The sequence below is a fragment of the Schistocerca serialis genome, chromosome 6 (genome assembly GCF_023864345.2).
Source record: "Schistocerca serialis cubense isolate TAMUIC-IGC-003099 chromosome 6, iqSchSeri2.2, whole genome shotgun sequence".
NCBI lineage: Eukaryota > Metazoa > Arthropoda > Insecta > Orthoptera > Acrididae > Schistocerca > Schistocerca serialis.
In genome coordinates this window covers 717,529,598-717,552,415 of record NC_064643.1, presented here as the reverse complement: position 1 = coordinate 717,552,415, position 22,818 = coordinate 717,529,598, and the positions used below count along the sequence as shown (strand labels likewise).

General features: G+C 39.1%; 1 protein-coding gene across 3 annotated transcripts in view; it reads left to right on the top strand.

Moving 5' to 3' along the window:
* The window catches only part of LOC126484023 (BTB/POZ domain-containing protein 6-like), a 79,682-nt gene extending 57,086 nt beyond the window's left edge, over window positions 1-22,596 (top strand). For all 3 annotated transcript variants that reach the window (XM_050107350.1, XM_050107351.1, XM_050107349.1), the window contains 4 exons: window positions 1,065-1,269; window positions 20,298-20,463; window positions 20,821-21,209; window positions 21,313-22,596. In XM_050107350.1, coding sequence (XP_049963307.1) covers window positions 1,065-1,269; window positions 20,298-20,463; window positions 20,821-21,209; window positions 21,313-21,678 — 1,126 coding nt within the window. In that variant the 3' untranslated portion in view covers window positions 21,679-22,596. The remainder of the gene's footprint in view (window positions 1-1,064; window positions 1,270-20,297; window positions 20,464-20,820; window positions 21,210-21,312) is intronic.
* Window positions 22,597-22,818: the final 222 nt, after the last annotated feature.

Genomic DNA, 22,818 nt, shown 5'->3' with positions numbered 1-22,818 from the left:
GTGGTACAGGATACCCTCTGCCACGCACCATATAGTGGCTTGCAGAGTTTTGATGTGGATGTAGTCCACAACTTTCATGGTGTCAAGCAGCTGTTTGTCTGAAAAACAGCATACCTGTACAGCACCATTGACCAAGTAAAACAAGAAATTTGACAAGTGACATTTTTGCATTGATCCATGCTCCATCTCTCATGATCCTTTGCCCATTGCAGTCACAATTGAAAATATCGGTGGGTTCACATGGGAACATGTAGGGTTTATGTGCTGCAGAACCCTATGATCAGCAATTTATGTTAAATGGTGTGCTCCAAAACAGTTGTGCTTGTGCCAACATTGCATTGTAGATCTGCCATAGATTGTTGCCTACCTGCTTTACAACAAAGGTAATCCTCCGACCTCCATGTTCTGTGATGAGGCAAAGAGACGAAATTGAATGATGTCTTTGACATATGTTTTTCAAAGGATATATATTTTTCAAAGATTTAAACTATGGAAAATCCAGGATAAAATAATGACAATACCATCAAAAAGATAGACTGCTACTCGCCATATAGTGGAGAAGTGGAGTTGCAGTCAGGTACAGCAAAACAGGAGTTGCAGTCAGGCACAGCAAAACGATTGCTAACAGGTTAAGCCTTTGGTGAAAAGGCCCTCTTTTGTATTAGACAAAATTCACACACACACACACACACACACACACACACACACACACACACACACACACACATTCATGCAAATGCTACTTACACTTACATGTCCACTGTCTCTGGTAGCCCATACATAAGAAATATCATGAGGGAAGGAGAGAGAGTTTACCTTTGTATACTATGTTTGTATGGGAGAGAAATATAAGAAACTGTTTGGTGTCCCTTGGATCTGAAGAAAATTGGTCTTTGAGACAGCGAAGGGGCAGAAATAACTGCAATTTTGTCCATCTCCAGAAGATCACATTAACATTTTTTACAGCAATGTTTGCATTAAATTTTTTAAATACGTAATTATATATGTGTTATGTTCCTAAGTGTATCATCTGTTGGACAAATTTCTCTTGCTTTTGTTTTCAGATACATATATACAGACGAGATAAATCTCCAGTCTTTTGACCAAGCTTGTGAGCTATGCTACGTAGCCAAAAAATACATGATACCACATGTTGTAGAAGAATGCACAAAGTATCTTTGGGGAGATCTGTTTCCTAAAAATGCTTGCAGGGCCTACGAGTTTGCCAGACTGTTTGAGGAACCCGTTCTCATGGACAAATGCTTGAGGGTATGCTAATTTCCTACTTACATGATTTTTTGGTGGTATATCAGTAGTAATGTAATGAAACTTCCTGACAGGTTATCAGATTAGGACTCAAACCTGGGACCCTTGCCTTTCAAAGGCAAGTGCTCAAGTCAGTTGAGCACTTGCCCTTGAAAGGCAAAGGTCCCATGTTTGAGTCCTAATCTGGCACAATGATTTAATCTGCTAGGAAGTTTCTAATCAGTGCACTCTCAGCTTCAGAGTAAAAATTCATTGTGAAAGTAATGGAATGTTGTGTGTGACAGTACTGTCTTGAAAGGCTTGAGTTTGTTGTATAATATGCATGTAAAATCAGAACTTGATGGATATGTAATTGAATCAGTCAGTTTAGGTCACAAGTTCAAAAAAATAACTTTTCAGGAATAAAGTATTCGTGGGTTTCAAGCCACGTCAAGTGGTAAACAGCCCACGAGCTTTCAGCAGAGATCTCCTCTGCCATTGCCAAGTGATTGACTGTCGTGTGAGTACCGCTGGTGCTTACGTAGCTGCGCCACTGTCTGTGATGTCACTGGTGCCCAGTCCCAAACCTTATGTGGCAATGTTTTGTTGTCATGACTGCTGCACCTGCTTCAACTTCCCATACACCATCTTTATTAAGGGTGTTGTCTGATATTTTGATCTCCATTATTTCATTTATTATGCTATCCCAGAAGCCATTGGTCTGTTTAATAATAAAAGTCTTGTCGAATGCGTAGGCAGAGCCACCTTTCGTGCTCTATGCGGCACTGTTCAATAGTGCAGGCGGGTTGACTGACATAAAACTGCCCACACCCACACGGTATTTTGTGTGTTCCTCGTGATCTGAAGCCTACATCGTCTTTTGTAGTCTGCATTAGTTGCTGGGTCTTCGCTGGGGCCATGAAAATAGTGTCGATTTTATGTATTTTCAGGTGCCGGCTAATCTTCCCTGTTATTGAGCCACAAAACGGTAAAAACCGTATCTTCTTTTGTTTCTTCTTCAGAGGGCTTGTGTTTTTGCGGCTCAGATGAAACTATTTGTGAAATGTGTTTGTTGTTGTGACTTTTTATGGAAAACTTTATCTAAATGGCTCAGTTACCTCAGCAGGTTTTTGGCATCTGAGATGGTTTCAGCTCAATGTACCAAGGTCCTCGGAACAGACTGTTTCTGTGCTGGGTGATGGTAGCTGGTGGCGTGCAGATACTAATCCGTGTGGGTGGGCTTGTGGTAAACTGAGGCGCTCATTGGGTTTATGGCGGACAAGGACATCCAGAAATGGCAAGGAACTGACCTTCTCTACTTCTTTTATGAACTTTATGTGATCATGGATGTTGTTGATGTGTTCCGGGAACTCTTCCAACTTTTCATGTCCATGATGCCATTGATGAAGATATTATCACTGTAGCAATAGAAACAACTAGGCTTTGCAGGAGTGGTGTCCTCAAAATGCTTCATAAAGATGTGGCTACAATTGGAGATAAAGGGCTCCCCATTGCGATGCTGTTCATCTGGTTGAAATAGTCTCCACTATGTAAAAAATACGATGATGTCAGGGAACGTTTAAATAAATCCACAATGGTGTTGTTAAACAGTCGGTACAGCAAATTCATAGAGTCTGTGACAGGGACACGTGTGAAAAGGGGATCACATCAAAACTAAGCACAGTATCACCTTCACAAAGGTGTAGACGTTTAATTCGATTAGTGAAGTCATCAATGTAGTCCACTGTATTCTTCATATTGTGTGCACAATGTCCACTGTGCATCAAGAGGAAGCTGGCCAAATGTTTTGCAAGTCTGTAGGTCGGCCATCCATTGGTGCTCACTATAAGGCTTGTATCCTTCTTATGCACCTTTGGCAGACTGAAGAATGTGGGTGGTCTGTCTGTCTGAGGGAGGTGGTTTCTAGTAGCACTCTTCAAGTGATGACCATTTGAGTAGCTCCAAAGAAGATTGTGTTTTTTAGTGTTTTGTGGCTCAATAACAGGGAAGTTAAGCTGGAGCATGAAAATACATAAAATCGAGACTGTCTTCAAGCCCCCAGCAAAGACCTAGCAACTAATGAAGACTACAAAAGACGTAGGCCTCAGAACACGTGGAACATACAAAATACTGTGTGGGTGTGGGCAGTTTTATGTTGGTCAATCTGTCTGCACTATTGAACAGTGCCACATAGAGCCACGAAAGGTGTTACTGCTATGCTATCCCAAAAAATCAGCTGTAGCACAGCATGCACTGGAAAACAGACACTGTATTGCATTTGACAAGACATATATTATTAAACAGACTAATGCTTCTGGGATAGTGTAATAAATGAAGCAATAGAGATCAAAATATCGGATAGCATCCTCAATGAAGTTGGTGTATTACAGCTGTGTACAGCCTGGGATCCTGTGATTGGGCAGTTGAAGTGGGTGCAGCAGTCGTGCCACAAAACCTTGCCAAATGTGGTACAGGACTGCGCACTAGTGACGTCAGTGGCGGTGGTGATGCAGTGACACTCACATGATGGTCAACCACTTGAAAATGGCAGAGGAGGGCTCTGCCGAAAATGTGTGGGGGCAGCTTGAAATCCAGGAATATTTTATTACTGGATATCACTGTAAAAGTATGCATTCGTACATAACTTCTCAAGAGATTTAAAAAAAAAATCTGATGTGTGTATGAAGATAAAGAACAATTATTTTAACTTAGTTGGAAGAAGATAAGGCATGAAGAGCAAGCTGAATAAGAAAATTATACTAATTTATTGAAGGTTCATACATATATCTCTGGAGATGTGTGCTTTCTGTAATAAACTTTAGAAATTAATATACAAGTCCTTTTCTTGTTGCAAAAAACTAACCTTTTGTATCCTATAATTCTTGTCTTTTACACTACTGTCTTTCGAATCAATATTCAACTGTCTTTTTCAGTCCGCATTATTGTCTACAGTTGGCATTATCAAATGATGAATGTCCTGCATTTTCTTGAGCTTAATCGATACTGGTCCTCCATAAGCCTTTTGTAAAGAGAAATTTACATGTTCACCTGGAATCCAAAGGCCAAATGTGTGTTCAGTTAAACCTACTATATAATGACATGCCAATAAATGATCTCCTCTATTGTTACAACACTCGAAGTACATAAAATTTAGTTGTTGCAATGAGACTTTAAGATTTAGGTACAGTTTTACCTTGACTTTCTAAAGACAAACCAGCGGCTTCGATAATATCTCGCCCAGTATTCAGAAAAATTAAGATTATCTTCTGTAGAAACAAGTTTTACATAAAAGTATTGTTCTCTATATAATCTACATACTCTTTGACTGTATATACACGATCATTTGTTTGAAGCATTAATTTGTTCAGCCCAAAATTTCTGTTACAGACATATGAATGTCCTCGTAAAGGAAAATAGCACCTGACTTTCTCAAATCATCTACTATCTGGTAGAGCTAGGCAGTAGCATATCATAGTACAATTCTGATTTTGTCCCACACACCTATCTGAGAATTGAGACTTTCACTTGAGCTGGCACATGATGATTTTATCAGTTATCATTGGAGGAAGATACTTCATTTGCTCCTTTGCGAGCAATCCCTTCATTGTAGACATAGAAATAGCATTTATTTGTTTTGATATTAGTTATACAAAATGCATTCACCAACAGTTGTCGCAAGGTAGAAGACTCCTTGGACTGGAATTTCTGAGAGGGGCAAATTCTGCATGTAATAGAGGCACAGATGGAATACTCCATCATCTTGTTTACTTATATCTGTGCAGTCTTCTTTGCTCTGCGATTGTGAACCGTATATTCTGCACAGCCCACCAGTTTTGCTGCATCATTTAATATGTGACTGCCGGTTTTCACTATGAGGCTCTCACGTCACAAAAGTACCAATTTGAGGTTGTCCAAAAGTAACATTAAAGTTTTTATTCAAATGATTAAGATAACACTTGCAATATGCTGTAGTATTAGGGAGTGCTGCTTTGTATAAACCAAACTTTTTTTTTTCCACATTTAGCCTGGCATCTAAGCAAACATGGTTACTAAATGGATAATGGCAGTGTACACAGGAAGTGAGACCATGTGGTCATGTACGGTTTTTACAGTTTGTGGTAGTACAGCAGCACAGTTTTTATTGCTGACACCTCTCATATCTTGTTGGCTCCTTCCCTGTAGGTGTACACTCTGAAGCCACCTCTCCAGTATGCCAAATAAGCTAACAAAAGCTATCTTACATACTAGGGTTTGCTTGCTGTTGATTATAACATTATACGTGTAACTTGCTGGGTTTCATATATTTACTGTAGAATTATGATGTACTCTTCTACTCTACATGTTCACAACTGTTATCAATCCACTTAAAAATATGTCTTGTTCATCTTGTGTTGGAAATTACTGAAATGATGGTGTAGGCCAGTCTGCTGCTCTTTGGTTATTTTCTGCAAACACAATGATTTTCATTGTTGTACTAATAAAGGCAGCATTACTACTGTTTTATAGAATTGTTAATGTGTAGGCCTATCACGTAAAGAGTTCTGTTTTACTGGAGCAAAATACTAACACGCAGATTTTAGGTTATGTCACATTGCCTGAGCAATTCTCCCATTTGTCTGGAAGGTATAACTTTTCCTGCATTATTAACATATTCAGTTCCTTTAACTCCTGTTAATCACATTAACCGATTATTTCCCAGTGCTCTATTTTTAGACTCTACTGCTTTTTATTTTGTCACTAATAAAGGGGTAACATATTTAATTCCAATTATTATATTATAAACTTACATTATTGATAGTAATTGTTGTATTTTTTTTTTATTGGTGATCATGCAAGCAATGGGATTTTTCTTATTCTTATAATGAGGCAACAATTGCTGCACTTACTTTTTATGGCCTTCCATTGTTTGTCAGTTACTTCTTAGATCTGCTGGCTCTTATTTGCAGGAAAAAGTTCATACAATAATCTGCCATTGTTGAGCAAACATAAAGACAAACGATCTGTTTTTAGATCACTGTGAGAAAACATTGTCTTCTGCTGACACAGCTGTAATAAAAGCAGCACAATAATAGCATTCATGTCTAGTAGCGGAGTTGAGGTGCGTTCACTAATGAAGATGAGGCAGATGATGCTGCAACAGGTACTGTAGATGTTTTGGATCAGTGGAAGTTTGTTTTCAAACTACTAGAAATACGTGTTTGGGGACTGGATGCTGAAGATTGAGTAAACTCAAGAAAACAGAAGAAACTTTGCAGCCAACTGCTGACTTACAGTAAAATGAAACCAAAACCATTTGAAGTTGGTGAATATATCTTGAATTTCAATAATGCAGGTGATTATATCATCAGAGAGGCCATGGGATATGCAAGTTGTTCTAAAAATATGTATGACTTCTATGTTGATGCTGAAGAACTGAAACTATATCTAGGCTTACTAATTTTATCAGGGTACCACAGACTTCCATTAGAAACAAATAATTGGTCTGAAGATGATGACTTAGGACTGGAAATCATGAAAAAACTATGTTGCAAAAGATATCAGAAGATAAAATCTGTAATACACTTCAGTGATAATTATCAAGCTCAAGACAATAAACATGATAGAGTGTTGAAGGTTAGGCCACTAATTACAAAGATGGAATTAGTTCTTCCAGCAGTTTGGTGTATTTTCGGAAAACTTGAGCACCGATGACATGATTGCGAAGACAGTTCACTCGAGGAAAGCCAATTCGATCTGGTTATAAACTACGTGCTTTGTGTGCTTCTAATGGTTACTGTTTCAATTTTGATTTGTGCTGTGGCAAAAAAGTGACAAATGAAATTGCTGGCCTTGCTGTTGGGTCTAGGGTAGTGTTAAATATGCTTGAGAGTATTGAAAATTCTCAGGATCTTACTATTTACTTTGACAACTATTTCATGAGTGGAAATCTCTTGCTTCCTCTGCAAAAGTTTGGATTTAGGGCAACAGGCACAATGGGAGGAAATAGATGTTAAAAATGCCCTCTTCAAAAAACTGGAAAAATTGCCTCGTGGCACTTACGACTTTGCCTTTTGACACAAGTGGTGAAATCCTGTTTGTCAAATGGACCAATTTTGATTCTGTGGAGCCACTCACACAAGTAGGTGCAATAGAATAGCTAAGCAGAAACCAACATTTAACAGCCACAGCTTGTGAAGAATAGTTGTTTTTGTGGTCTTCAGTCCAGAGACTGGTTTGATGTAGCTCTCCATGCTACTATCTCCAGTGCAAGCCTCTTCATCACTGAATAAGTACTGCAACCCACATCCTCCTCTTCATCTCTTGGTCTCCCTCTACGATTTTTACCCTCCACGCTTCCTTCCAGTACTGAATTGGTGATCCCTTGATGCCTCAGAATGTGTCCTACCAACTGATCACTTCTTCTAGTCAAGTTGTGACACAAATTCCTCTTCTACCCTGTTTTACTCAGTACCTCCCCATTAGTTACATGATCTACCCGTACAATCTTCAGCATCTATTCTCTTCTTGTCTAAACTATTTATCATCCATGTTTCACTTCCATACGTGGCTATACTCCATACAAATACTTTCAGAAAAGACTTCCTGACACCTAAATCTATACTCGATGTTAACAAATTTCTCTTTCTCAGAAATGCTTTCCGCGCATCTTTACTTCAACCGTCATCAGTTATTTTGCTCCCCAAGTAAGTGTTTCATCTCTTAACCTAATTCCCTCAGCATCACCTGATTTAATTCAAGTACATTCCATTATCCTCGTTTTGCTTTTGTTGATATTCATCTTATATCTTTCTTTCAAGACACTGTGCTCTTACAGGTCCTTTGCTGTATCTGACAGAATTACAATGTCATTGGCAAACATCAAAGTTTTTACATGGGGGAGTTGGAAAAATAAGTTTCCCCTGTCGACTGTGGTTGGAATTGTGTGTGAAAGGGAAAAAAGGAGAAAAAGATGTTAAAGATAAGACATATCTTTATTTCTCTACATAATTTCTAAGTACATTGAGACACGTCATACTGCTTTATAAGCTTGAAAAAGCCTTCCAGGAAAAAATCATGGCATTGCATATGGAAGAAGCATTGAACGGCTTGTTTGACACATCAACATTGCTGCCAAAGCACCTTCCGCCGAGAGTGTTCTTCAAAGCAGGAAACGGATGGAAGTCACTTGGTGCGAGATCCGGACTGTAAGGCGGATGGTGTAGACGCTCACAACCAAGAGTTGCAATATGGTTTAGCATTGCCGTTGCCGTGTGCGGTCTCGCATTGTCATCCAACAGCCGATCACCAGATCTGAGAAGGCCAGGCCACTTTTACCGAATCACCTCTTTCAATTGCGACAGAGTGGCACAGTACTGTGCAGCATTGATGGTTGCATCCTCCAGAAAGTCCAGCAGCAAAACTCCTTTGGCGTCCCAGAAAACGGTGGGTAGCACTTTACCTGCAGACAGAGTGCTTTTGGACAGGTGATGACGGATGTTTCCACTCCATGGATGCGGCCTTTGATTCAGGCGTGTAATGGTGGACCCACATTTCATTCCCTGTCACAATCCGAAACAGAATGTCATTGCCAGATTCATGGTAATGCACGAGCAGTTCCAGGGTGAACACCATGCATTGTTCCAAGTGTGTCGGGGTCAGTTGGCGGGGCACCCATCGTGCTGACACCTTCCTGTATCAAAGAATGTAGTGGATAATCTTGTGAGCTCGCTCATGTCCAATTCCAGGTTCTGCCGTTACTCCATCGATGGTGTTACGCCAGTTCGCTTTAATCGTGTCGTCCACCTTCCTGACATTTGCATCTGTAGTGGCTGTGCGCGTCTGTCCAGCTCTTGGTATGTCCTGCACTTGCTGACGTCCATCACTGAATAGCTGGCACCATCTCCACACCATTTGTCTTGACATCACACTTGGCCCATACATCTCAACAAGGTGGTTATGAATTTCTGTGCCTCATACTCCATGTGGCCATTCATAGTGGATAACAGCTCTCACTTCTGCCTTTGACCACGACTCCAAAACGCACCTTCTCTCCATAGCTCCGGAAAAGACTGACCGGCTGGCCTCCAGTTTTGCACAGGCACTGCGACAGCACCATCTTCTGGATTGCGGTCGACCTCTACCCAATGGTATATCTGTGTCTTGCATGTGCACGTTCACCTGCCGTGTCGTCCTTCGCCCATATCACACAACTCTTCCCACAGTTGACAGGAGAAACTTAATTTCCAACTCCCCCTCGTATTTCTTCTCCATGGATTTTAATTCCTTCTCCGAATTTTTCTTTTGTTTCCTTTACAGCTTGCTCAATATACAGATTGAATAACATCAGGGATAGGCTACAACCCTGTCTCACTCCCTTCCCAACCACTGCTTCCCTTTCATGTCCCTCGACTCTTATAGCTGCCATCTAGTTTCTATACAAATTGTAAATAGCCTTTCGCTAACTGTATTTTACCCCTGCCACCTTTAGAATTTGAAAAAGAGTATTCCAGTCAACATTATCAAAAGCTTTCTTTAAGTCTACAAATGCTAGAAATGTAGGTTTGCCTTTCCTTAATCTATCTTCTAAGATAAGTCGTATGGTCAGTATTGCCTCGCGTGTTCCAACATTTCTATGGAATCCAAACTGATCTTCCCCAAGTTTGGCTTCTCCCAGTTTTTCCATTCGTGTAAAGAATTCATGTTAGTATTTTGCAACCATGATTTATTAAGGTGATAGTTCGATAATTCTCACACCTGTCAACACCTGCTTTCTTTGGGATTGGAATTATTATATTCTTCTTGAAGTCCGAGGATATTTCGCATGTCTCATACATCTTGCTCACCAGATGGTAGAGTTCGTCAGGACTGGATCTCCCAAGGCTGTCAGTAGTTCTAATGGAATGTTGGTTACTCCTGGGGCCTTGTTTCAAATTAGATCTTTCAGTGCTCTGTCAAATTCTTCATGCAGTATCATATCTCCCATTTCACCTTCATCAAAGTCCATTTCCATAATGTTGCCCTTGTATAGACCCTCTATATACTCCTTCCACCTTTCTGCTTTTCCTTCTTTGCTTAGGACTGGTTTTCCATCTGAGCTCTTATATTCATGCAAGTGGTTCTCTTTACGCCAAAAAAAGCACTCCGTCTTCAGGCCACAAGTGGCCCACCGGGACCATCCGACCGCCGTATCATCCTCAGATGAGGATGCGGATAGGAGGGGCGTGTGGTCAGCACACCGCTCTCCCGGTCGTTGTGATGGTTCGCCAAAGGTCTCATTAATTTTCCTGTAGGCAGTATCTATCTTACCCCAAGTGATAGATGCCTCTACACCCTTGCATTTGTCCTCCAGCCATCCCTGCTTAGCCATTTTGCACTTCCTGCTGATCTCATTTTTTATGTTTCCTCCTTTCATCAATTTAATTCACTATCTCTTGTTACCCAAGGATTTCTATTAACCCTTGTGGTTTTTACCTGCTGCCTTCACTATTTCATCTCTCAAACCTACCCATTCTTCTTCTACAGTACTTCTTTCCTCTGGTCTTGTCAATTGTTCCCTTATGCTCTCTCTGAAACACTCTACAATGTCTGGTTCTTTCAGGTTATCCAGGTCCCATCTCCTTAAATTCCTGCCTGTTTGCAGTTTCAATCTACAATTCATAACCAATAAATTGTGGCCAGAGTCCACATCTGGAAATGTCTTACAATTTAAAACTTGGATCGTAAAACTTTGTCTTACCATTATATAATCTCTTGAACCTTCCAGTGTCTCCAGGCTTCTTTCACATATACAATCTTCTTTCATGATTCTTAAACCAAGTGTTAGCTATGATTAGGTTATTCTCTGTGCAAAATTTTGCCAGGCGGCCTCCTCTTTCATTCCTTACCACCAGTCCCTATTCACGTACTACTTTCCCTTGTCTTCCTTAACAATCTGAATAATTTCTTTTATCACATCATACATTTCTTCAATATCTTCATCATCTGCAGAGCTAATTGGCATCTAAACTTTTACTATTATGGTAGGCGTGGCCTTAGTGTCTATTTTGGCTACAATAATGCATTCACTATGCTGTCCGTAGTAGCTCGTGTGTGTTTCTATTTTTGTACTCGTTATTAAACCAACTCCTGCATTACCCCTATTTGATTTTGTATTTATAACCCTTCATTCACCTGACCAAAAGTCTTGTTCCTCCTGCCACCGAACTTCACTAATTCCCACTTCACTAATTCCCACTTCACTAATTCCCACTATAACTTTAACCTACCTATTTCCCTTCCTAAATTTTCTATCTGCCTGCCTGATTAACAGATGTGACATTCCACTCTCCAATCCATAGAACATCTGTTGTCTTTCTCCTGATAATGACGTCCTCCTGAGTAGTCCACGCCCGCAGATCCGAATGGGGTCTATTTTACCTCCAGAATATTTTACTCAAGACAATACCATCATCATTTAACCATACAGTAAAGCTGCATGCTGTTTGGAAAAATTATGGTCATAGTTTCCCTGTGCTTTCAGCTATTCACATCTCAGCACAGCAACCAATCATACAGACTGTTGTCCCTGCAACTATGAACAGGCTGCTGTCCCTCTTCAGGAACCACATGTTTGTGTGGCCTAACAGATACTCCTGCGTTGTGGTTGGCAAGATCCATGGATCATTTTGGGGGGGGGGGGGGGGGGGGGGAGGGGGGGTGAAGACTTAACAGTATAAATTTAAATATAGAAGTAGACCATCATGACTGCTTTGTTGGGAAATATACCACTTCTTTACATGGCAAGAAATGGTATTTGGCTCTCTTTACAAGAATAATTGTTGTGGCTGTTGTGAACAGTTGGATCATATACCATGTGGTACATGGAGCAATATCTCAGGATTTCTTGGAGTTCCGATGATGGCTTGCTGCCTGCTATCTGAAAGTGTCTATCAATTGCAGAGTGTGGGTTGGGTGGGGGGGAGGAGGATGACTGTTTTTATGTCAACACATAGTTCCCAAAGACGTCAGTTTGCTAGTTGCAAATGCAAACCACTGACGTTTTGTAAGAAATGTAACATTACACTTTGAACTTTACCACATAAAATAAATTTGAACAATGCAAAAGCATAAATTTGTGGCTAGAACTGAAACAGTGACAGGGATACATAAAGTAATAACGCTTTTTCTTCTCAGACTGAAAGATTTGTGTAGTACAAAAATACAACAATGAATAATATGAGTATATGTAATTTTGTTTAGTATACGAAATTCAGCTGTAATAATTTGCTTATGAAAATGAATGTTGAACAGCAATACAAAAATCTAAATGTATGTGTAAGATTAGATACTGCGTTGCCCCGGCAGTCTGTGTGTGGACAGGCAATTCTGTTTATATGAGTACTTAAATAAATTCTTTATTTATTTTTAATGTTATTTGACATCACTATATTATATAAACATAAACAACATTGTTGTTAAAAATTGAGAGGTAATAGGTAAAACTTATACTTCTCGGAGTTTTTGCTGCCTTTCAATTTCTTCCAGAAAACAGCTGTGTTGATTCACAATCAGTAGTTCATAATCCTTCCACTAGAACTATACTAATGTTCATTATAGAACAGCACTCCTGTCCAGGGCATGTGACACTTAATAAAGGAACACAATTTCATCACACAAGGAGTAAAGAACAAGTCATTTCTCTGTTGACAAGATGCAGCTACCTTATGTTGAGACGAGACAGACCTGTATGTAACTCATTTTTGCATGAAATGGACATGTCACCTTTCTGAAATGACTGATTCAACTCAAGAAAGTATATTTTTGAGGAAATCTTAACAGCACTAATAAGAGGGTATAGTAACACGAGGGTTACTGAAAAGTAATACCTACAAATTTTTTATGTGAAAGCTCTTCAGCCTTTTTAAATAAAACATTTCACAACAAAATCACCCTGGTGACAAATATACTTCTCCTGATGAGAGACCACTTTGTTGATACCATCACTGTAGAAAGTTTGTTGTTGATGGGGCCACAACCTCATCTCTGCTCGCAGTGCTTCATCAGGAATTAAATCCATGAAGATGGTCTTTAAGTTTTGGAAACAGATAAAAATCATATGGGGCAAAGTCGGAACTGTATGGAGGGTAAGTGGTGACAGTGAACCCAAGGTGTCAGATGGTTACGGCACCTGTGTATGATCTGGCATTGTCATCCCTCTATACAGGTTTCATTCTTCCAGGGACTTCAATTGGAGTCACATTTTCTGTGATTAGAAACTTGATTACAGCACACTGCCTGTGACACACTGACAGTTACATTACACATCACCATGTTACACCCTACAGTTCAGAGCCCTCTAGTGGCAGGGGTTACAACTTGCGTCAGTGAAGTGGGAAAGTTGACAGAGTAATGTCATATTTAATACCTCAAATGATATTTAAAAAAAAAATTACATTCAAGCTCACTCTTGTATTATTTAACTTTGCAGTTCTATAGGAAATACAAGTGTTACACATGTTGGATTGAAGTTGACAGTCCTTAATACTTGATAAATGCTTTTGAATAGTGTCAGTGTACTCTATAAGCTCTCATTAATTACCTGATACAGCTTAATTTTTAAAAAACACTGCATAATACAAGAACACCTGTAACTCATGTACTAATTAAAGAACCACAAGTAAAATTTATTTAGTGCCCTGTGGGGGAAAAGGACAACTGATTATTTTGCAGTTGTGTTCTAAGGCCACCATACTAACACAGTCCATTTTGTACATCAGCTATCTCAAATTACAAGTAACTGTCTAGTGCATTGGCACAGTTCCCCATCAGTTGTGCTCTCATGCAGCAGAAAAAGAGTATTATGCTTGATATTTCTATAAATGGTGGGAGTTCAGCAAGTTAATACTCTCACAGTTCTAAATCCAGGTGATCCATGGCTGATAGTTCTCTTTCTCTGTCCAACATGATTCATCATCTCAAATGATGTCATCCGTGTGGATGAGATAGTGTGTGTGTATAAAACAAGAGGAGGTTAAAGTAGTTAATTATTTCTAGTGTCAAGATGTCTCTCAGCGAAAAATAGCACTGGCTATTCATATAATAATGGGAAGTTCTTGGTGGGATTTGAATGGACTATTCACTATCCCATATGAGTGGATGTACCCCTCTTTGTGGAACCTATCAGTTGTGTGACATTACGTAATTGTCTAATTTCATTTTGTGAACTAGTAATGGTAACAAGCCATGTAGTCATGCTATTTAAGGAAGCGTGGAGTAATGGTCTTCCATACAATAACAATATAGGAAATACTATTTCAGGAACAGTTGTTGGTGTTGACTGCAAATAAATCCACAATAGACTTAAATCTCAACGAACACTTGTATTTTTGTAAACTTCTGAGCCGAGTATGTCCTACGGTGTTTCCATATGTTGTATTTTACACTGAATTTTCTTTCAAGAGATCTAATTTTTTTTTTCTTTACATTTGTTAACTGGTATTGCACATATAACACTTCTCGTTCTTATGGTACTGTGATCTTAATTACAAGATCTGGTGATGATAATATCCAAAATGTTTTGTAATAAAACAATGTTAAGCAAACTATATGAATTCACAAGAAATCATAATTATCATAAACTCATTGAAGGAAGTTATTGCCTTAAATAATCATTTGCATCAACCCCATTCTATCCTGGTTTTAGTTTGTTTATGCAGATAGTCTGTTCATTGAAACACCAACCAGATGCTGGTTGCGTGGAATAATATAATTAAGTTGAGAATGAAAACAGGTAGGTTATAAATTTCTAAGGAATTATCATTGTTACCACTCTCAATGGCTTCCAATAAAAGCAGACTTTGACGTTCAGAATTTTATGAAGCAGATTGTATTTTAATATTTTTGATTTAAAATGGTGAATTTGAGTACCCTTTGTAAATGTGCCTTTCTAGGTCTTAATGGTGTTTCACAAAAAATCTGTGTTCCACATACGGTGGATATTTGGCAAAGTACCTGTAAGTGCACAAAGAAAAAAATTCGTGCATATAGTGCAGTGTATCGTATCTTTCCAATTCAAAGAAACACATTGTGCAGGAAAGGAAATCAAGCACTTTGATGTGCAGTTAGACTAAAGATCATGTCTTATCTGTTCTTAAAGCAATTCCCATAAATAAATGTCAAGTACGAGTTTCTATTTTTCATTTTCTCATCTTCAGTTTCATCTATATGATAAGAACAGGAGAAAAAGCTTAAGAAATTTCCACATATGTCATTCTTAAAGAGGTGTTAAATCTGTAGAGGATATTTGTAAAAGAGGTAGCTGGAAATTCGAGATAGATGCACTTGTTAAAGTAACGAGTGTAGCAACACTGTGCATGAACTGTTAATACTATTGCCTCCCATTCAGAGTGCAGAAGTGTTACGAGCATCTGTAGTGAAGTTGCATTTATCAAGTACATTATGAATATGGGCTAGAAAAATATGAGCAATGCTGCAATCAGATATTATGCAGAGCTAAGCAAAACTGCTACTGTAACTGTAACGTATGAAAAGTTACAATGGGTTTACATACAGGGTGACACATGGGAGATGGACAGTTTTGAACTGCATAGTACTGAGGGCGCAGGGCGGGAGGTGGTCGTAGTGGGGATAGTTCTGATCCACACAAGACACCATTTCCTTTACTCAGTCACTATGGAGCAGTGGGCTTGCAACCTCGAGTGTTTTTCTATGACAGTTTCATGAAAAGTGGTGAGTCTATTATTGCTACGCAGCGATTGTTTCGTGCGCGGTTTAATGTTGGTTGACATAGAGCTGTTCCGAGCCTTAACACAATCCTCAGATGAGCGGAAAACTTCAGATCAGATGGTAACATACCAGATAAGAAGCATCCTGGCCCGAGACGCAGAGTAACAACATTAGAAAATGTTGAAAGGGTAAGGCAAGTGGCAGTCAGAACCCCAGGACGGTCAGCTAGACGTTATGCTAGTGAGTTACGAATCAATCGTGAATCAGTTAGACGAATTTTGCATAAAGAATTAAAACTCCGTCCCTACAAAATGCTCATTGTCCAACAACTTAAGGAAACTGATTTTGTTGTATGAGAAGACTTCGCTTACAGAATGCAAGTGATTTTGGGATCGAATGAAAATGAAATTTTATTGATGAGTGATGAAGCTCATTTTCATTTAAACAGGACCGTGAATAAGCAAAACTTACGTTACTGGGCTCCAGAGCATCCACACCGTATCCAAGCATCCTCTACACTCAGAAAATGTAACAGTGTGGTGCGCTCTTCGCTCTGTTGGGATTATTGGACCTTATTTTTTTTGAAGAGAATGGGGCCCACAGTTACTGTTAATTCGGCTTGTTACATTTGTAAACTTTAAACATTCTTGAAACCAGAACTAAGAAGACGAAGAAACCCTTTAAAATGTGTTTGGTTCCAGCAGGATGGGGCAACATTGCACACCGCAAACACTTCAATGACAGTTCTTAGACGCATCTTTCCTGGCTGGATTATCTCATGTTTTGGCAATGTTCCTTGGCCTCCCAGGTCTCCTGACTTGTCGGTATATGACTTTTTTCTGTGGGGGTACCTTAAGAACTGTCCCTATATCCACAAACCACGAAATTTGGACGAGTCGAAGAATGCAATCATTGAAGAAATTACTGCTATCCCTGCAGAGATTTTAGTCCATGTGATGGAGGATTTTGAGAAGAGACTTGAGTCTTGCATTCAAAATGATGGACATCACCTTGACGACATTATTTTTCACAAATAACTTTAACTAAAATGGCAAATAATGAGCTTTGATTTTGTGTAAATAAACATTCATTAATTTTAAAGTTGGCTGAGTATTATTTCATTAAAAACCGTCCGTCTCCCGTGTGTCACCCTTTACATCATTCCTTGTACAGGGGGCACAGGTTCTTTTCAGCAGGTCCACCAAGAACAGCTGACATTGTAGAAAGAGCGAAGTATTTTATGAGGTCAAACTGTTGATTGGTAGCAAGTAAAATCTGAATGTGTTTAGCATCTATAAAATTTTAACATGGGATGTGGACATGTAGAGATGATTCCCAAAAATCTCATATCTTAGAAAAGCAAGTCTGAAGAATGTATCTCTATCTTCTGGACCATCTTCTGCTAGACAGAACTAATGTCACATTAACACAGGTGACAAATCAGATCATATGATCCTGAGACAAAACACCAAACTTAGGAGTGGCACCCTGAAAACTCTCTCCCATCCCAAGTGCAAGAAAATGAACAATTCCGAATTTGATAGTCAGGGGAACCTCCACAAACAAAATTTGTTCCTGTAGTACAAATTGTCAGTCAAACTTTACATTAGGAAGTTTTTGACAGACCCGGGAAAAAGATTGGTTAACTGGATACACCTGGATTGTAAAGTTCAACAAAGTTCCCTGTTACATGGAAATATACATTAATGAATTTTTGACAAGAAATGGCATTTCTGTGGCTCTTATTCCCCAACTGTAAAACCACTGAAGAGGCATCAGTTTAAATAGTGTCAAGAATGCAGGGTTTGTATAAAAAGTAATGAGACTGATTTTTTGCTGATGCGACTGTACTGGCGGGATTGGTGGTGAGGGTTGCCTGGCCCCGAATGCATGGCGTGCCAATCGCCTACAGGTTCTTGTCTTGGCAGCATCGTGCATTGAGTGGATGCATTGCAAAGTCGTCGGTTGTGGTGCAACATGCAGCAAACAATTGAGCAACGTTATGCAGCAAACAATTGAGCAACGTTACACCATCACGTTTTGTGTGAAACTAGGAATATTAGGTATGGAAACTTTGGATATGTGTCGGCAAGACTATGGCAATGATTGCCTGTCAGAAACCCAGGTTTTCAGGTGGTTGAAGAGCTTTAAAGAGGGCCGGGACAGCGTTGAGGACGAGGATCACTCCGGCCTCCCATCAACCAGCAAAACTGACAAAAACACCGACCGTGTGTGTGTGTGTGTGTGTGTGTTATTCAAGACCAACCATCGGATGAGTGTCAGGATGACAGGAAATGACCTCGGATTTGATAAAATGACAGTGTGCATCACCACCACCTAAGAATTGTCAATGAGGAAGATCTGCACCAAGATCGTCCCGAAGATTTTGTCAGACACTCAAAAGCAAGCACGTGGGGACACCTGCCAAGACAGTCTCCAGAGCCTTGAAGCTGATCTGGGATTTTTAGATAGCATTAGCACCCGAGACAAAACCTGTGTGTTTCAGTACAGCCCGGAGACAAAGCAAGCGCATGAGTGCTGAATGCCACACAACAGTACCCCCACGTCCAAAATAGGCTCGCATGAGGTGAAAGCCAGCCACACAACAGTACCCCCACGTCCAAAATAGGCTCGCATGAGGTGAAAGCCATCCTGATTGTATTTTTCGATGTCAGGGGCATGGTTCATCACGAGTATGTGCCGAAGATCAAATTGTCAACAGTGCTTTTTATTGCAGAGTGTTCAAGAGACTGATAGCCAGGTCCATCGCGTGAGGCTAGCCATCACTGATGACTGGAAGCTGCATCATGACAACACACCGTGTCACACCTGCTTCATGATGGCAAGCTAGCTGGCCAAGAAAGGGATTCCAATAAATCCCCAGCCCCCGTACAGTCCTGATGTGGCCCCCCCCGAGACATTTTGTTTTGTTCCCCAAACTGAAAACTTCCCTGAAAGGACACCGTCATGGGACCCTGGAGGAGGTCCAAGCCGCCACAAAGAGGGCTTTGAAGGCCATCCCAGACTCAGCGTTTGAAGCATGGAAATATTGCATGCAGTGGGTTGTTGACTTCAAGTACTAAGTGGTTGTAGTGATATCTACAATAAATTTTGATTCCCAAGCTCAGTCTCATTACTTTTTATACAAACCCTGTAGTGTAATAGGCAGAGTAGCATTCCAGCAGAAGTAACGTATCAACTGGAACTGACATTTGGTTTCATGCAGAATTTTCCCTTAACATGCAATCCTTTACATCAAGACTTTGTTATGTGTATCATCAGTTGAGAACTACATACCAACACATGATGGGACAAAAATAATACGTTAGTAAAACATGAAGTCTGGACTAAGTTTATACTCCTAAGGAATATATGGAAATTACATGAAACAAAAAATTATGTATTATTTTCGTGGTAGCCTCATTATTACAAAATAAAAGTATCTCTGAAAAATGGGTGGACATGTGGCATACCACATAACAAAAATGTAAGTTTCACACTTTGTCATTCCTTCTGGCTTTGGCATGGTAAAATATCAATTAAAAGAAAATAGCTGCTATTCATATGCTATTGAACCTCACCAGTCTAGTAATTTACCACAGAACAGTTTCTTACCCCCTGAAAATTAAGAAAAAATGACTTAATTCTTTTTGCCATTGATTCATTCAGTCAAATATCCTGTTATTATTATTTGTAGCTTTTTACTTTTTCAGACTGAGATAAATTCATTTATTTATTTGCTTCATAAAAATATCTTTCTTGTAATTTCATCTTTAACTTTAAATGCTTTTACACAATCTTATCAATACCTTTGATCAGGAATTTCATAATTTTTATGCTTCTCTGATACAGTTGTTAAACTGAAAGGAACACTAATTAGTTTTGAAGGACATCATCTGAAAGGTTAGCTATGTTTAGCTATGTTTTCAGTGTTGTTTATGTGCTTATTGACACCTCAGTTATACAGTTGTTACCTTCCTTAGTCCTTCCATTATTTATATTCCACTAAAAACTTTCCATTATCATATTTGTACCCTTTAATGAGTTAGATGAAAAGGAAAGTATGTCATTTTCCAGAACAGTTCCATATTTAAGGCGGAAGAAAGAAAAGAAACAAACTGTGCTTTTTTTTGTTGTTGTTGTTGTTGTTGTTGTAGATCAAGTTTGGTAAATTGTGTGTGTGTGTGTGTGTGTGTGTGTGTGTGTGTGTGTGTAGGAGGGGGGGGGGGTTTCCATTTTCTTGTCATAAAAAGTACATAACAGTCCTTATGCCTGAAGCTAATTAATATGTGTGATATATGTACTGATGTGAAGCTTTTATTCTGGTACAATTTCTCTTACAACCACAGATAATTTGCTCTGAAACAGAAGCTGTCCTGCGTGAAGGAAGTTTTGAAGACATTGAAGTTTCAACATTAGAGACAATTCTTGATCAAGAAGAACTGTCTATAAATTCAGAACTTGAATTGTTCGAAGCAGTACAACGCTGGGCAGCAGCGGAGTGCTCTCGTCGAGGTAAGAATGTCTCAAATTAAATTCCTTATTACTACTGGGCACTCATGTTTTTACATAATCTTGTTGTTTTCTTGCTAGTCTGGGAATTAATTACAGGAGGCAGATCTGAATAGCTGTTTATAGTAATTGTTTGTTTTGAATGTAAAAGAAGTCACTTTAAATGTCTATACTTTTCATTTTCTTATTATTTGTGTAGACAAGTAGGGGAATGAGATTAAGCATAAAAATCCTTCTTACTGCATTTATGTATAAAGATTTGTTTTTGGTATCTGTATTTGTATCTACTCAACAATTACAGTATCATGCAGTAGGCTCGTGCTGTGCATCAGATTAACTATCATTGTCCTCCATTTTCAGGTGTTGATATCAAATCCATGCGAAGTGTGCTCGGTTCTGCTATTGGAAAAATACGGTTTTTAACACTTACCCCAGCAGAATTTGCAGAAGGCCCAGCACTTTCACCCCTTCTAACTAAAGATGAAAGTTTTGCCATTCTAATGAATATATCTTCTAAGACAGCAACAAAAGTTACTCTTCCTGAAAGCTTTTCCACATGCAGTGTACCAAGGAAACGACCGGCAGGTGAAGATAAGCACATTATTCAGCTTCCAGGAGAAGCCCGAGAAGGTCAGAAATACTATTGCTTACGAAATATTTCACCTCAGCCACATGGCTATAATACCAGCAATCTGGACTGCTCAGTATCCTTCACTGTCGACAGAAATATCTGTGTGCTCGGAGTTCAGGTACTTGGGATTTATTTCTACTCACACTGTGTATAGTTCTTTTAATTGTCAAAATTACTGAAAAACTAAATTTGTAAATTACAATTCTTTATTTTGTTGGCAGGTTCCTACACAGATATGTCCACCACCGCCACCATTCCGATATGATGGCCCACAGTTGCACGAATCTTACACAGAGGTCATTTACGCACACCTCCTCGATTCTGATGGCAGTCGACTGACTTACACGCATGTCACTTCACGAGTTTCTTACGCCTCACTTGTTGAGATTACATTTGACCGCCCAGTGTATATTCAGAGGAATAAAATTTACAGAGTTGGGGTTGTCCTCAACAAAATGGGAAGGTATCCAATGGGGACAGGTGATAGACGCATTGTGTGTGGTTCAGTGCTATTTAATTTTTGTGTAGGACCTGACATTGATTCTGTTAGGGAAGGTATAATAAAATCAATTGTGTTCACATACTGAGTGCCTCAGGATACAGTGTTCTTGTGTTAAGTCAGTAAAAGGTACAAAATCAATAGAAGAAGATTCTATTTACGAGGTACAAGTGGAACTTAATTTGTGTGTCACAGTGACTCAAGCCATTATACCTTATAACAGCATCACATGTAAAGTAATGATTACAGTTGAATTTAGAATTTAATTTTCATTGATCCTGTAGTCGCCTTACACAATTACAAGGAGACTGTCAATTGTTTACACAACTTTTGAGTAAAGCAAAGCCTTTTCTGTTTTAGTTATTAATTAACTTTTTTTGTATGCTGTATTGGTCAGTCATAGATTTTAAAAAAGACTACAGTGTGTAAGCATATACTGTCATTGTGTTATTAGCAATTGTACACATTTAGTTTGTGCCACAAATAGGACAGCTGAGGTGTGTATGGAGAAACCTGTCATGTATAAGAATTTCCAACCCCATGGAAAGCAAAACCACTGACATTGTTGAACGTAAACTTACTTCAGCATGGCAAGTGAAACTGCGCTATCAATTATAAGCTCAGGAATTGCAGTACCATAGTAAAGGAAAACACACACCTGGCTATATACTTGTGTCCCTGTCTTTTGCAGGCAGTGTTCTTCCAACTGAGCTTATGAAAGTGCACTCGAGGATTTCGGGCAGATTGAAACTTTGAATCTGTCTCTGAAGTATTTTCAGGGGCTATTTTGGAAGAGCATTACCCATGAAGGACAGCCTTGGTTCAAGTCCTCACATGGCATGTAGTGTTAATTTAACAAATTTAAACAATCTAAATACAGAAATGTTACTTAAAAAAGTAATTAATCTAGCAACAAGCAGTGAACAAATACAGTGGTTCCTTTTTGTGTCAAATGATCATTGTTGAAGAATTGCATGTTGATAAAAAAAACTATTTTCACGATAAATTTCTCTATAATTTGAAGATAATTCGAAATTCTACTTGCAGAGTTTGTAGATGCTGCTCTACAGAACTGTTGTTTGGCTTTCTGTCATTTGAATTTTCAGCGTGACAGCACTAAGAATACAAACACTCTCTCACTTTATACTATGTTTTAAAAAATGTGGAAAGTACAAGGTGGAATAACAACAATATTATGAAAAGGATAGATTGCTACTTACCATATAGA